The sequence below is a fragment of the Panicum virgatum genome, chromosome 1N (assembly GCF_016808335.1).
Source record: "Panicum virgatum strain AP13 chromosome 1N, P.virgatum_v5, whole genome shotgun sequence".
NCBI classification, from domain to species: domain Eukaryota; kingdom Viridiplantae; phylum Streptophyta; class Magnoliopsida; order Poales; family Poaceae; genus Panicum; species Panicum virgatum.
In genome coordinates this window covers 57,277,073-57,291,942 of record NC_053145.1, presented here as the reverse complement: position 1 = coordinate 57,291,942, position 14,870 = coordinate 57,277,073, and the positions used below count along the sequence as shown (strand labels likewise).

The following is a 14,870-nucleotide window of genomic DNA, read 5'->3' as shown; positions in this document are numbered from 1 at the left end:
TTCCCTATCCGAACCTTCAGTGACAAGGGAACACGCTCCGTTGTCCACACCATTTCCATTTCCAGACCTTGACATTCTCTTACAGTAATGCAGGCAGATTTTAAGTTTCAAGCTTTCAAACTTACTGAAGTTGAAGTATTTGATGCAATGATAAATTCTGCTTCATCATACTTGCAGTTTAGTTTTTGCGTATATGGTGTTCTCAAACTGCAGTGAGCATGAGAAGTTCCAGCTGCAGTGAGCATGAACGATCCAGCATGGCCTTTGCTTCTGCTTGCACTCCCATTTTGGCCCTGTTTAGACCCCAAAATGCAAAATGCAATTTTTTTTAAATCGCTTGCATGGTGTACTAAATGTAGTCGAAAAATAAATTGCATTACACAAATATATTGTAAATCGTGAGACGAATCTAATGAGCCTAATTAAGACGTGATTAGACACTAAATTGATACAGTAATGCTACAGTAATATATGCTCTAGTGATAGATTAATTAGGTTCATTAGATTCGTCTCGAGTTTACAGACGAGATCTGTAATTAATTTTGTAATTAGTCTACATTTAATACTTTAAATATTGAAGATTTTCTTCTAAAAATATAAAAATACAAAATGTAAAATGATCTAAACAAGCCCAAACCATTTTCGAGCTCGAGATTCCAAAGCCCAGTTTCCGTTTGTGGCAACTGTACTGCTCGTCACATCATCAACTATTCCCCTTTGACACCAGGGCCACTGTACCTTGAAACCAACTGACGGGTGACTGACGATCGATGCTTCCACGCGAACCGTGCGTGGGTTCCCCATCATCTGGGGGTCAGAGCGGAGTGGCGGCTGTGGAGCAGACAGTGGCCATCGATGCGCTAACGAGTCGCCACCAAACTGACGCCGACCTGACCACTCTTATTAAGTGCACCGTGCACGCTGCATCGAATTACCTGGTGATCACCGATCCCCTCCGGTAGGCTGAAAGATAGCGGCGCATCATGCTGCCGCAGTAGGCGATCCGAGACGGGCACTGGAGCAGTAGGCGACGGCCGGCGTGCCTTGCCATCTCCCAGTCCGGGCACCCCACACGGCGCGCCCCCATGATGGAACGCCAAGAACGCCACCGCGCGCGCCGTCATGATGCTCGCCCAGAATGATGCGCCCCCTACGGCGCCTAGCGTCGTGGCACGCCGGGCCACCGCGGCCACGAGCCCGTCCCGCACCGCACGTTGACGGCAGCCGCGGCCGGAGAGCCCGCGACGGCACGGCGCATCATGTCCGGCCTACCGGGCTACGACGCACCCCCAGTGGCGCATTATCTGTTGCGTCTGGCTTCTGGCGTCTGGCGTCTGGGGTGCAGCAGCAGAGCTGCAGCTGCAGCTGGTCCCGGCCTCCCGGGAGGGGCCCGTCCGGTGGGTCCGGCGGGCGCCACGCAAGCATCGAGGCCTGTCCACCAGCCCAGCGATCCAGCAGCGGCGGTCCCCCTGGCGGGCGATACGGACGGCCCCGATCGCGTGGGGCCCGCCGGCCCTGGAGGCCCCCCCCCCTCGTGTATAAATACGCGGGGGGGCAGGGCTCGGCCCGCGCGTGCTCTCGCTCGATTTCGGGGGCGCGGATCAGACGGCGGGGAGCGAATCGGGGGGCCCCGTCCGGCACGGCGGCACCTGCCTCCTCCTCCTCCCTCCACCTCCAGTTCCACCACCACGCTCTGCTCCCCTGCGGAGTTCGGTCTCGGAGGAAAAAAACAAGGGGGAAGAAATCTCCTCCTCGTGCTCTTCCCGTTTGGCGTCGCCCGCCCGCTACCATCCAAAAGGCGGCAGCGCGTTGGCTTGCTCCGCCTCTCCGCGTCGTCGCCCCCCGGCCGGGGGATCTTGCTGCTCCGCCGCCGGCCGGAGGGATCCGCCGCCGCCTGCTGCTCCAGACATTTCGCCCGTGAGGAGACGGCGGAGGCCAGGGAGGGAGAACCGGAGAAGACTCCGAGAGTCAGAGAAGCAGCAAGGTAATGGGGACTCTCCTTACTTCCACAACAAGATCTTGTTCTATCAAACCTCGCATTCGGGCTTCGTTCACTCTGCTTCTCGCTTTTCTTTCTCGTCGATGCATTTCTTTCTTAAAAAAAAACTCTGGAGTGGCTTATCTCTGCGTTGGCTGTGACATGATGTCGATCATCAAGATCCCCGACCCTTTCTCGGGTCCATCCGCGGGGTCCGTGCCGGCAATCACCATTGTTCCCCGCTGTTGCCTTTTGCTCTGGCGCGGACACCCTTGCCCCGGCAATGAGTGCCTGCTCGCCCGCTCCTTTACCGCGACCAGGCCGATTGCTTGTTAATTCGCGCACCAGGCCGTCGCGGAACGATCCACGACGCCAGTTGCGGCCGCCTGCTTGCTCACACAGCCGTTCCCTCCCCTCCCCTCCTGGCAGGTGTTCCTCGGCTCATCGCGGCGTCAGAGGCTGCAGTGAGCAGGCGCCACGCCTCCACTGTTTCTGCGGCGCGGGGAGCATTGGATTGCCGTGGCTGGCGAACTCGACCCGCGATGGTCGCTCGCTGACCAGTAAGTTAACTGTGCCTCGCTTTGGCATCATCCACTGCCATTATTGATTGCTCACTGTACGTAGCTCGGCAAAAGTGCTTAGCGGTAGCTAATCTCCGAGTGGCATGTTTCTTGGTGGCCATTTGGCTGACACCGAGAGCTTGCGTTTGCAAAATTCTCCCTGACCCTGTAGTGGGCACCGCTGCCTGTCACTGAAAAAAAAACAAATACCGCGGCCCCTGGGCCTGCCTGAAAGTGCCTATTTATCCAGGCAGCATGTACATACTTGTTGCTTCTGCTCTTCTTAAGCACCTTCTTCCCAATGGAAACAAAGGGCTTTCAGAGCACGAGGACCCCACGTACCCGTGGGTATAGGCTTAGTTGGCTCCAAGTGCTTGTCAACCTGCTAGGTGCCGCTGCTGCCGGCCACTGTTGGCCATTGCTGCTGTTCTTTGTTTCCTGTACTCCTCCAGCATCTCTTTCTTGTTTCTTCAGTCCTGCGCTTAGCTCCCTCTGGTTTCAGATCGAGTGGCACGCATCGGAGTTCCATAGACTTAAAAAAATCCCCGGAACCAAACAATCAATCCGTCTATCCTTCTGCTTTGCCGTAGCCTCTACTCGGCAGTCGGCATTGACTTCGTTTCCAGTCACCTTGCTGGCTTGCTGCATCGTATAGTGCTCCTACTCCCTAGCTCCAGCTAGGCCGAGCTCACACACAGGCATGCATCGCATACTCGCATGGCATTGCATGTCGTAGGCGTAGGCGTAGGTAGAGACAGTGGCCGACCTGGCCTGCGACATGCATGGAGCTCTGAACTCTACGGCCCGTGGACGGTCGGGTCGGGGGCCCCCTTGCGCACGCGTGGGCTCTAGCGGCACTGTTCCCCGGCCGGCCGGCCGTGCAGCTCCCATTGATGGTGAGTGGTTGAACGCCGGGGGCCGTTGCGTGGCCTGCGTCGGAACGGAACGGAACGGACGGCGTCACTGGCTTGGAATTGATAGCCTGCCGCCTCCCCGGCCTACACACTCCACAAACCCGCAAAGGCCCCCTGCTGATGGGTGCATGTGGCCATGTGCCCGTGTTTATGTGCTTCCTTCGTTCTGCAAGCAGTCTTATCTGATCTGGAAATGTTCGGTTGCAGCAGTTCTTGCACGTTCTGGTCTCTGCCTCACTGAAGTTTCTGTTAGATTTGGTCCTGCCTTCTGAAGATTTGAAATTTGATGGAGCGAGCTCTCGCTCGCTTGCTTGCTTTGTTGACGAGTTGGCTCTTGGGTACGTGCAGGTGCAGCAGCACTGTTCCATTCCACCGTCAGCTGCGCGCGAGGATCCATCGGCCATCGTCGCGCGGCGGCGGAGGGCGCTTCAGGATGCTGGCGTGCATCGCGTGCTCGACCAAGGACGGCGGGGATCAGGACGGCCCCCGCGCCGCTACGCCGCCCCACGGCCGGGACGCCGGCAAGTCCCTCACTTCCCAGGTAAAAAATCCCCAACCCGACCCACCTCGCTGCACGCTCCCCGATACGTGGATCATGGACGGGACGCCGCCGGATACGGCTGCTGGCGGCTGGCCCAGGGAGCGAACGAGGAATGGACAGGTAGATTTGGGTGCGCCGCGCCGCGCTGCTTTCCCGGCCGGGCAGCCGCCACTTCCACGCGACGCGTCCCCCCGGCGCGGATTGAATGCGCTGCGTCGCCGCTCGTCGCCGTCGGCTCGTCGTCTCTCCCCATAATTTTTCGCACGGCCTGCGTGCGCAGTTGCTGCTATTGGCTCGCTTGTCTCCACGCTGTTGACGCGCCAACAGAGGCTGGGGGGAGTGGGGAGCCAGGCACGGAGCACGGCGGCAGCTTTTCTCCCTGTCACAAAATAATTGGCACGCTGGTACGCCTAGCATTTTTGTCGACGTAAAAAATTCCCAATTTTTTCTCTCTTCTCTTGTAGCAGTACAGAGTTGGTACTTGGTACGGGTACGGCGAGTTTGTAGCGTAGCAGGGGTAAAACGGACTGACGCTGGTGGAATCACGTTTTCAAAAACGTCCGGCCCGTTGGTAAAGCTGGTCAAGCAAGGCCCCGGGCGGAATGTGACCGGGTGGGTACATGAGTATGGCGAAGGCTGCTTTTTTCCGAGCATCGCATGGATCCCCACACCGCCCTCACCCCCAGGCTTTGGAGTTTGGACTCTGTGCGCAGTGTGATGTTCTGATTTGATCTCGACCACTTTTGTTCCCCCCATTCCCCATACCTTTTCTTTTTCGTTTCGTTTTGTTTTGTTTTTTTCACTCGCTAGATCCTGACTTTGCTGCGGTTCATCTGTCCTCCTCCTTTTTCTACTCCAAATATGAAACAATCCTGGTTGCTAGTACTAACACCATTATCTTTTCTGATCTGAGACCGGAAAGCCATTCTTTGGTTGATTTAACCTTGACCTTTACCCCAGGAATGTTTTGCTCTGTTCCCTCGCGAGCAAAACGAAAAAGAAAAAGGAAAGGGCGATTCTGGCCACGCAAAGAATAAAATGGCACCTTGTGTGTGGTCCGGTCCATGGGCCCTAGGCCCAGGCTGGGCCTCATGTAGCTGCACGGCACCCTCCTCCCCTCCGCTCGCCAGTCGCCACCACTCCACCAGGCCGCCCCTCTTGCATCACAGGGATCGCGGTACGGCGCCGCGTTCCCCGTTCCCGGAACTTTCGTTCCGGATCGCGGAACGGGGTCGGCGCGGTACGGTCGCAGGAACGTGCCTGGGACGGCGTACCGGCGGCGCGGCCTCCCCACGTCTGACGGCGGCAAGTCCATGAGACCGTGACTCGTGTGTGCTCGCTTCCTCGCTCTAGTCGAAGCCGCTGCTGCCGATTTAAGTGAGCTGAAGCCATGGGGCGAGGCCACCCATGGGAGGGAGATCTGCACGGGAGGCGTGGGGAGGGAGACGAAGCAGCTGGAAGACCACGATGGGCTGAGTTTACGTGGGCCGAATTTCATCTGGGTTAAGATGTTGGGCTTCGATCCGGATACATCGTTCCAATTAAGTAGGGATCATGATCCCAACCTCGTACCAAACGTCCCGAAGAAGTATACCCCTCTAAGAACCGGGAACTTAAAATTATTGATCCACGTCCCACGTACCATGTTCCGCGTACCTACGCACCGGGAACTTTTGTGACTGTGGTCTGGGACTCGAGTGTTCCTTCTTTGTCTTCCCCCGCGTGCTTTGGCCTTTGCTGTGCTTTAAGGCAAGGTACGAACGTGTCCGCACACGGCACACATCAACACATGCACTTGCGGACCGATCGTCCCCTCCTCCCGGCGTTATTATGGCCAGCACCCAGCTGCTTTGCTGGTGCTTTGTTCCTTGCTTCGGACAAAAGAACATGTTCCGGGGTCAGGAGTGTGCTTTTGTGCTCTCCGGACATCCGGAGTGATCTAGCAGCACTAACCTAAGGCCTCAAGCGGCCTTGATTGTGCCTTGCTAAGCTTAGGTCCTAATCAGGGCGGCGTCTGTCGTTACTCATCTGCTGTTATCATTGGCACTTTACTTGAAAGACGGGATTCTGGCTTACGCTTGCTTGCCTGTCGAGGCGTGTGATGCTGCTTTCATGCTGTACGGAAATGAATGTGCGCGCGCGTATTGTACAAAGGGATCATCATCTTTACTTGTTCGAAGAATTGTCAATGGATGCTTACTTAAAAAGCAGCCGTACGGAGCAATAAGCAAGAATGCATTACGTGCCGCGTGATAATTCTGCGCGGCAGTGGCAATCTGACGGAGGAACTATGCTTTCCGCGAATGTGCTTTCAGCTCAAGGACATGGTGCTCAAGTTCTCCGGCTCCGGCAGGCAGTACAAGACCGCGGGGAGCCCGTCGTTCAGGGGCAACCGCTTCCACCGCAGCAGCCGCCTCGCCGCGTACCCGGGCGTCATCGACGACTCGGGCTTCGCGTCGGACTCGGGGTACAGTTACATGAGGACGACGGCGGCGGCCGCGAGAGCCGCCCCGCCACCGCCGCCGTGGGAGGTGGGCAAGGTCGTCCGCGGCTTCCCGCAGCACGCCAGGAGCCCGAGCGCGAGCTGGATACCGAGCATCGGGGAGGAGGACGAGGAGGATGACGACGAGGAGGAGGCGGTCGTGCTGGAGGAGGACCGCGTGCCGCGGGAGTGGACGGCGCAGGTGGAGCCCGGCGTGCAGATCACCTTCGTCTCCATCCCCGGCGGCGCTGGCAACGACCTCAAGCGCATCCGCTTCAGGTGCGCCCGCCGCGATCGGTGTCGTGCGCGCTGAATTCTGGGACGATCATGTGCATGATCAACTAACCGAGAGCTTATGTGTGTGTGGGTGGGTGTGCAGCCGCGAGATATTCAACAAGTGGGAGGCGCAGCGGTGGTGGGGGGAGAACTACGACCGCGTGGTGGAGCTCTACAACGTGCAGACGTTCAGCCGGCAGCAGGGCGTCTCCACGCCGTCGTCCTCCGTCGACGACGCCACCACGCAGGTCCGTGTGGTGTGTGGGTCGTCCTGCACGCAGCACGTCTTCTGTTTTTGTCTCCGACGAGATCGCCGTCTGAAACTCTGGCGTCTGTGCGTGCAGAGGGATTCGTCGTTCTACTCCCGCGCCGGCTCGACGAGGGAGAGCCCGGTGGTGATCCTGCCGCCGACGGCGGCCGGCCGGGAGCAGCCGATCGCCCGCGCCACGCCGTGCAGGGCGATGGCCGCGGCGGCGGCGCCGACGGCCCGACCAGCGTGCAACCCGTCGTCCACGGCCGTGCCGGACCCTTCGGACCACGTGTGGGCGCACCACTTCAACCTGCTCAACTCCGCCCCGCCGCCAGCGCCGGCACCGCCGAACTTCGACCCGTCGCGCGCCACCACGTCGTCGCTGGACGAGGCGTCCGTGTCCGTGAGCAACGCGAGCGACCTGGAGGCCGCGGAGTGGGTGGAGCAGGACGAGCCCGGCGTGTGCATCACCATCCGCGAGTTCGCCGACGGCACCCGCGAGCTCCGCCGCGTCCGCTTCAGGCAAGTCAAACGAGCACTAGCTGATCGATCTGCCAATGCAAAAAAAAAATCATCGTCGAACATCTAACCACCACAGCTTGACTGCTTTTATGCTAACTGAATTCGTGTTCTTGTGCTGTTGTTGCTGCAGCCGGGAGAGGTTCGGCGAGGAGAGGGCCAAGGTGTGGTGGGAGCAGAACAGGGACCGAATACACGCGCAGTACCTGTGACGCCGCGCCGGAGTGAGCTTTAACCGATGTGCAACCGGCTGGATGGAAGCCACATCACGCCATGGCCAACGTTAGAGTAGGTGTTCTGTGATACTACTGCGGCGAGTATCTGTTAGCTTTAGTTTTTTACAGGGTGAACAGAGAGGTGAAAGAGGAGGTTTGAGGGGGTGGAGCTTGTGTAAAACATGTTTCCTGCTACCGATCAGGGTTTGTGTGCTGATGACCAATGTAATTTTTTAGTTTGATGTACGTACTAATATGGTATTGTGTTGAGCTCTTCAGATTATTTGTGCTCACATTTTCTGAGTGCGGGCACGAACCATCCAAAAGAGGTTCTGCAGTCTGAGTACCAGCTTTCAGTCCTTGCAAGATACAAACATCATTTAGCAATGACAAAGGAGATCATGCTAAGTAGTATTTGCCATCATAAAGCACGGCAAAATGATACTATACTGCGTGCTCACCAAAAACTTGTGCGCTGTACATTCAAACCAAATGTTCCCTCCCCAGTAGGGCTCATGGTTTTACAGACTGTTAATGTGCATATAAACAAACAGATTGTGACAGGTTTGGCGCAAGAAACGTAGCATGAACAAACCAAATCAAATCAGTAGCACAATCATGCTTATTAAACATGGGGGCAGGCTCGAGACAGGCAAAAAGCAGATCAACGGCCCAGAAGAGGGTAACGTCAGCAGACTCCAGCACTCTACGACGGTATTTGCAACCCAATCTACCAAGCATGTCGCTTGAATGCAGCGAAATTAGGGAGATGTCACATTCGAGGAACCATCAGCCTGCTGTGCTATCCTCTTCGGCACACTGGTTTTGCGCAGTATACTCTATACCCCTCCTGCAGCCGACCAAAGTTTCGATCACTCTATGTCCTCATTTAGCTGACCAATTTTCGTGTCAGCCTCTTTGCTGGAGGGATATCATCAGACTTCCCAAGGAAGTCTGACTTGCCATGCCCGGCTTTCAACATCGGGACAGCAGGCTTCACAGTGCTCCGTGTTCTGGATGTCACAGACATTTGGGATAGTTTCTCTGTGATTGATGAGACCTTTTGCATTGCTCCGCGGCCAGTTTCAGGTAAACTGCGTGAATGCCTTAGTACAGGGTTCCCTGTAATTTCAAGAAAAGAAGGGATATTTCCAATAATCAAGACCCAATGCCATGCAAAGAATTGGGTAACACAACTCTTTATAGGAGACTTGCCTGGGCTATTCCGAGCTGGTACCCGATTTGTAGTTAGTTTATTGTTGTTCTCAGTTGATCTTGTACTCTTCTGCGGCGCCTGACGATCCATGTGAAGTTTTCTTTGTACACCTGTAGGGTCGGAAACAAAATAGACAATCAAAATACACTCTGCAAGGTGGTAATGCTGGCATACTCCACCCGATTTTTTTTTTAAAAAAGATAAGGAATATTACCAGTCTTCGATAAAGTATTTAATTTTGTGGGTGCACTGCTATGAGATTTCATCATAGATAGAGTTCCAGTTGAGAATCTTCGAGCAACATTGTTCTCTGAAACTCCTTTTGTTCCAACTAAAACAAATGAACCAAACACTGATAAAACAAGATTATCCTAAATGAATTAACTACAGACCAATAGTTTGTTAACTAACCGCAAGGAGGTGTTTTAGGGAGTACTTTCGGCCGGACAGGAGGTGGAATGTATGTACAACCCTATATAAGTTGGCAACCAGAGAAGTGATTATAATGCTGGGGAGACAAGAACAGCAGCTTCCATCTGGTCAAAAAAGATTGTGTGGAAGAATAATATTACCTGAAAGAAGGTGTGCTGGAGCACTTCCGTGGCCTTTGGTCTCTTGCAAGGATCCCATGAGCATAGTGACTGCAAGACGTGGAAAATAAAATAAAATAATCAAATAATGCAATGTTTGAATGATAGACCATGAAAGATAATATAAATGAACTCACTGATACGAGGTCGATTGCCTCACTACTAGCAGATTTCATCACCTCCGACAGTTGATTGCCTTTGATCTGCATGGTTAGAAAACACACACTCAACCTTAGATGACACACCAAGCTGTCATTCAATATGTAGTCACAATGATGGGGCGAAGATAGCGCAATTCTTTGGGGATAACTAGCAATCATTAAAGAGAAAAACATGTAAAGCATATCACTTCTAGTATCGGATGTTGGTAACAGTAGAATGGCAACAGAATAAAATGGACTAGGAATCAAGAAAAATTTAGCACAAGATAAAACATTCTAATAATTTAGGCTGATTCAAATGACATGCATAAAGTATATTTGTAGCAATAAAGAAGTTCCCCCCCAAAAAAGTATCACCACGAGAATAAGCATTGTTTTGGACAGTGACACAATCTCTTTAAAAAATAATCTTGTCAACAACTTAGTGTAAAATAGTTTTTGAACCTAACAAAATTAAATTTTCGGAAAATGTATTCCTTCTGAAATCCTACGTTTACTAATAGATTCATGTACAACTGCTGCTACATCATTCTAGGTCCACACATGTTTTTTACTTGAGGCAATACCAAAGAGGAAAGAATCTAGTGAATATTGACCTGTGGGAACTGATACTTCATGGCTTCTGCAAGAGACAATCCTTGGGGCCAAGATTGCTCATCTGGACTACCGATAACATTGCATATCTTGTGAATCTCATCCGCTTCACTGAATAGGGAAATAAGGTGTAAAACAACCATGAAGACAAAAGACAGTAAAACAGACATTTTTAATTATTTTAAATGAAATGAGGGGTCACCAAAACCATCAACTAGAGAGATAATAAAACCAAAAGAAACTAAATTTCGAAACCAAAAGGTTCAAGGCTGGACTGTAGAATTTAGGTAGGTCAACAAACAGACAGACAACCTTTAGTGGGCATTCAGTCATTGAAGTGCTAACAACTGGAACGCAGCAAACAAAACAAGCTAACAGATTTGAAACTGACAAGTTTAGCAGCATACATAGTCAATCATATTACCTGGTGCCAGGGAAAAGAGGATGGAGTGTCAACAGCTCAGCCATTATGGCACCCATTGCCCACATATCTATGAGTTGGCAAAGTGAAGACATGTCAAATTATGAGCTGAGTTGGTTCCATGGATAGCCTATCACTAAGCAAACAGTAAGTATTTCACATACCAACTGCAGAATCATAAGCAGATGACTGGAGCAAGACTTCCGGCGCTCGATACCTAAGATATTCAAACATATGGATCAATAAAACAAGACGGACTGTTTTCTTTTTATTAATGTGTGCTTGTGTGTCTAGTTTGAAGGGTGCACGGTTCTAACCAACGAGTTGAGACATATTCTGTGTAGGGTGGCACTGATGAGACTTCCCTTGCAAGACCAAAGTCTGCTAGCTTTATGACATCTTTGCTAACCAACAAATTCTCTGCACAATCACGTCACGCAGTTATCAATACAGTATGATGCATGCATAAGTAAGACCGGGCTGCGGATTTAGATGCAAATGAGCAACAGACTCCCTCAGTACATGAAGGTATCATTTATGTGTTATGATCTTAACTTCAGCCATAAACAACCTTTATGTATGAGGTGATATTGAACATTTGAAAATGATATGGGCTGATTTGTTTCTTCAAAAGTAGTTTTATGTATATATTGCGACGCATGCCTTTGTTCAACTCTTGTTTATTGTCCATGCAATGTGTGTATGCCACATGGAGTTTACTAGACCATCCCACAAATTGCCATATTATCTAGACCAGTATAGTGTTTTGGTAACAGTTTGATGTCCAAAAAAAATGTCACCAAAGGGAGAAGCTTCTGACAGGCTATACAAACATCTCAACTGAATAACGACAACACACAAGAACGAACCAGGTTTGAGATCACGATGGAAGTAGCCCCTCTGATGCATGTAAGCAAGAGCCTGAAAAATCTGAAAGCACCAGTTGCGGACTTCAGACTCTGGGAAAGGTCTGACCCTATCTTTCATAAGTTGGTAGAGATTACACTCCTGAAAAACAAAGATTCAGATTCAAGAAGAGAACAATAATGGGGCAGTTGAATATTTGGTATACATAACATTTTAGTTACCATGTATTCCATTATGAAGTATAATATATCATTTTCCCTAATAACCTCCTTGAGCTTCACAATGTTAGGATGATTCATGCGCCGCAAAGACTTTAAAAAAAAGGAAATGTCAATTGAAAGAACATAGCATGAAAGGGGCGACAGAAAGTACATCATTGATCTAAAATACCTTGACTTCACGCAGACTCATACATTCCTCAAAAGAATAATACTTTTTCTTCATTTTCTTAACAGCAACCTACATTAGCATCAATAAATTCATGAATTAGTGTTATTTCATTCAGAGTTCATGGTTAAAATGTTTCCAAAAGTTTAAATGTCGAGAGACATACAACTTCGCCATTCTGTTTATTTATAGCACGCCATACACTCCCGAAAGTCCCGTCGCCAACTTCCTTAATCAACTTGAATCTGAAGAAGACATGTTAACTAAGACATTTTTTTTCTCGAACACGCAGGAGATATGCGTATCTTTGTATTAAGAGAGGAAAATAGTCCAATTACAAAGCCATCACCTTACCTTGGACTAGAGTAAGGGATGTAACTGGTTTAGGAAAAAAACTATTACAAACAAAGAAGATGGGACCTGACCACCACTAGACCTCCTCTAACCAGTCAACACAAGACATGTTGCAAGACAAAAGCAACGTAAAATAGCCAATCAATACAAAAGTTACCTATCCATTGTTATGTATCCCAGCTGCCTTTGCAAGTTTTTCCCTTCAGAATAACCAAGTCCAGAGAAATATAACAGCCAACACAGGCAAGTGCTTGCCCAGTTCTAGCTGAGCAATCTTTTATCTGCAATCAGCAAATAAGATGCATGATTCAGTAAAATTGGCAGTTTTAGCGCAGAGGAAAAAGAAATGAAATCAGTAAGGTTGATATGGTCTGAAAGATAAACAAATACCTCAGGATGTGGGATTCTGTTCCACTAGAAGCCCACTGCAACCATAATATGAAGTTGCAAAATGTAGCAAGGATTGAGCCCAAACCTCAAATGGTACACAAAAGTCAAAACAACTAACTAGGGCAGCAACAGGTGTCCGCTTAATGCAGCAAAGATATTAACCCTGCAAAAATAGAGAACAGGAAATGAAATTTAGAATATGTGAAGCAAGTCACTAGAAAAGAATTCCTTCACATGGCAATGTATGGAGAAGGTGAAATTACACAATGCAAAAACACAAAAGAAATAATGAGTAAGGTGGTGGAGTTACATGTAGATGTCTAGCATAGACTGAAATATAACTTCAGGAAAAGATCGCATCAGCCTGCTTGTTGTTGAGCATAGAGGAGCATATAGCCACTATGTGTAGTTCACCAGAGAGGAGAGATGGGTGTTCCCAGGAGCCCAATCAAGAGTTTCTTTCGAAAAGAACTGCTTGCATTGAAGGAGATATGCCCGGCAGACCACTTTTTCCATGTCTCGGATGAACTTCAAGCTCCCAAATTCACCGCTGGTGCAATCTAGTCAACAGTTAAAATCAGAAAAGTTTACAGTACCTAAAGGCACTATTCTTGCACATATGACAGATAAGAAAAGTACAAACGGGAATAAAAGGACTGATATCTAGATTTCCAATATGTAGCACTAACCAGTTCAAACAGTGTATACACACATCGAACTTGACAATCACAACTACCAGTGCACGTCAAAATGTTGCACACTGAATCCACCTTATAATGCCCAAAAATACCAGACACAAAAAAAAGGAACTCTTGGAATTTTGTAATAAAAGGGCTACGCTTTCTCCGTGTGAAAAATAATGAAATTATCACCCATCAATCTTGGTAGCAAGTCTATCACTAACATGGTGACCTTCATATGCACATATTGAAGATCAAAGATCATGCCCATGGGAAAACCAATATAATCGCATTTGCAGCTAAATTCAAGATGAACTAAAGTAATATCAATGCAGAACATGAGAAAATCTAAATGGGCACATTAGCGTAGCTATACCAAGGCTGCTGTTCTATCAGTTGAAATAACAATTCGCCGTGTCGATCAATGATTATATACTCCGAAAAAGACCATAGAAAGTGGTTCTATCAGGCAATTAGCGTGGAGAACAATCCATCAAGCAAAGACAGGCAAGCACATACAACCGCCCCGAAACAGGGAAGCGATAGCATTAGGCTGGAACATGGGGGCCAACAACCTGCATTGACCCTCAACCGCAATTTAAACCTTCTTCGAACCAAAAGCAACATTTTATCGTCCTTGCGGTGATTAAGAAGGAAAATGAGACTTTTACCATCTTGGATTAAGCTAGAAAAGAGAACCTTTCGACAAAATACAAATCGACCCAATGAAACAGATCCAAAACACCGTACCACAATCACAGCATCACGCAAGAGCCTGCCGCCCAGATCCGGCGCCTGGTGCACAGATCCGGGGCCAAATCCCGCCGAGCAAGCAAAGCAACGCGGCGCGACGAAGCAAGCGCGGAGGTAGGGCGCGCGCGGACGACAAAAAAGCGCGAGGGTGCGTGCGTGGAGGCGGAACAGGAATCGATTCCATACCTTACCCTGCGGGCGAGGACAGAGCATAGGGTGGTGGTGGTGCTCGCGCCCCCACGTGGTTGCCGCGTGCCCCGCCTGCCTGCCTGCCTCCCTGCTCGCGCAGGCAGCCCGCGCGGCCCGGGGGGAAGGAAGGAAGGAAGCTCGCCGCGCCGCCGGCGGCGCCGTGGGGTGTGTGGGACGGGGAGGGAGATGGGGATGCCGCGGGCCTTCCGGTTTCTACCCGCGTCGCGCCCCGTTACTTTTTATAACCATGGCAGGCCACCGCCAGCACCCCCGCCCGCCAGCTTCCCCTCTCCTCTCCTCGCGTCGCGTCGCCTCTCGCGCTCCGCCCCCGCCTTGGCCTCCGCCTGCCTGCCTGCCTGTCTGCCTGCCGCTCTCGGCGTCCCACCCCCTTTTCGCTCGCCTTTTAACCGCTCCCAGCTCGTTATCGGGGACGCGAAACGGCGAAAGCGCTCGCCTTTCACCCTCTTCTCCTCTCTCTCTTTTTTTTTTCTTTTCTCCTACGGAGGCGCGCGCGATTGTCAAGTTGTCGTCAG

The 14,870-nt window shown here is 50.9% G+C and overlaps 2 protein-coding genes across 6 annotated transcripts; one reads left to right on the top strand and one right to left on the bottom strand.

Moving 5' to 3' along the window:
* Nucleotides 1-1,578: 1,578 nt before the first annotated feature.
* Nucleotides 1,579-8,030, top strand: LOC120656925 (protein Brevis radix-like 2). 2 transcript variants are annotated; one of them, XM_039935164.1, is made up of 7 exons: nt 1,586-1,984; nt 2,408-2,538; nt 3,801-3,993; nt 6,309-6,754; nt 6,855-6,999; nt 7,096-7,523; nt 7,654-8,030. In XM_039935164.1, exons 3-7 carry the CDS (start codon nt 3,886-3,888, stop codon nt 7,730-7,732), a joined length of 1,206 nt encoding a protein of 401 aa, XP_039791098.1. In that variant the 5' UTR covers nt 1,586-1,984; nt 2,408-2,538; nt 3,801-3,885; the 3' UTR covers nt 7,733-8,030. The 2 variants fall into 2 exon arrangements, with proteins under 2 accessions (XP_039791097.1, XP_039791098.1); XM_039935163.1 differs by lacking the exon at nt 2,408-2,538 and having other exon boundaries at nt 1,579-1,984.
* A 114-nt stretch (nt 8,031-8,144) lies between these two features.
* LOC120656923 (cyclin-dependent kinase F-4) lies at nt 8,145-14,710 on the bottom strand. 4 transcript variants are annotated; one of them, XM_039935162.1, is made up of 18 exons: nt 14,335-14,710; nt 13,026-13,265; nt 12,716-12,878; nt 12,483-12,606; nt 12,138-12,216; nt 11,975-12,043; nt 11,806-11,895; nt 11,587-11,725; nt 11,035-11,137; nt 10,882-10,934; nt 10,721-10,787; nt 10,299-10,407; nt 9,679-9,744; nt 9,524-9,592; nt 9,363-9,423; nt 9,166-9,282; nt 8,951-9,061; nt 8,145-8,857 (listed from the first exon to the last, which is right to left on the bottom strand). In XM_039935162.1, the coding sequence occupies exons 4-18, from the start codon at nt 12,488-12,490 to the stop codon at nt 8,625-8,627; spliced, it is 1,374 nt and encodes a 457-aa protein (XP_039791096.1). In that variant the 5' UTR covers nt 12,491-12,606; nt 12,716-12,878; nt 13,026-13,265; nt 14,335-14,710; the 3' UTR covers nt 8,145-8,624. The 4 variants fall into 4 exon arrangements, with proteins under 4 accessions (XP_039791096.1, XP_039791093.1, XP_039791094.1 ...); XM_039935159.1 differs by having other exon boundaries at nt 13,026-13,275; nt 14,335-14,708; XM_039935160.1 differs by having other exon boundaries at nt 13,026-13,275; nt 14,340-14,675.
* Nucleotides 14,711-14,870: the final 160 nt, after the last annotated feature.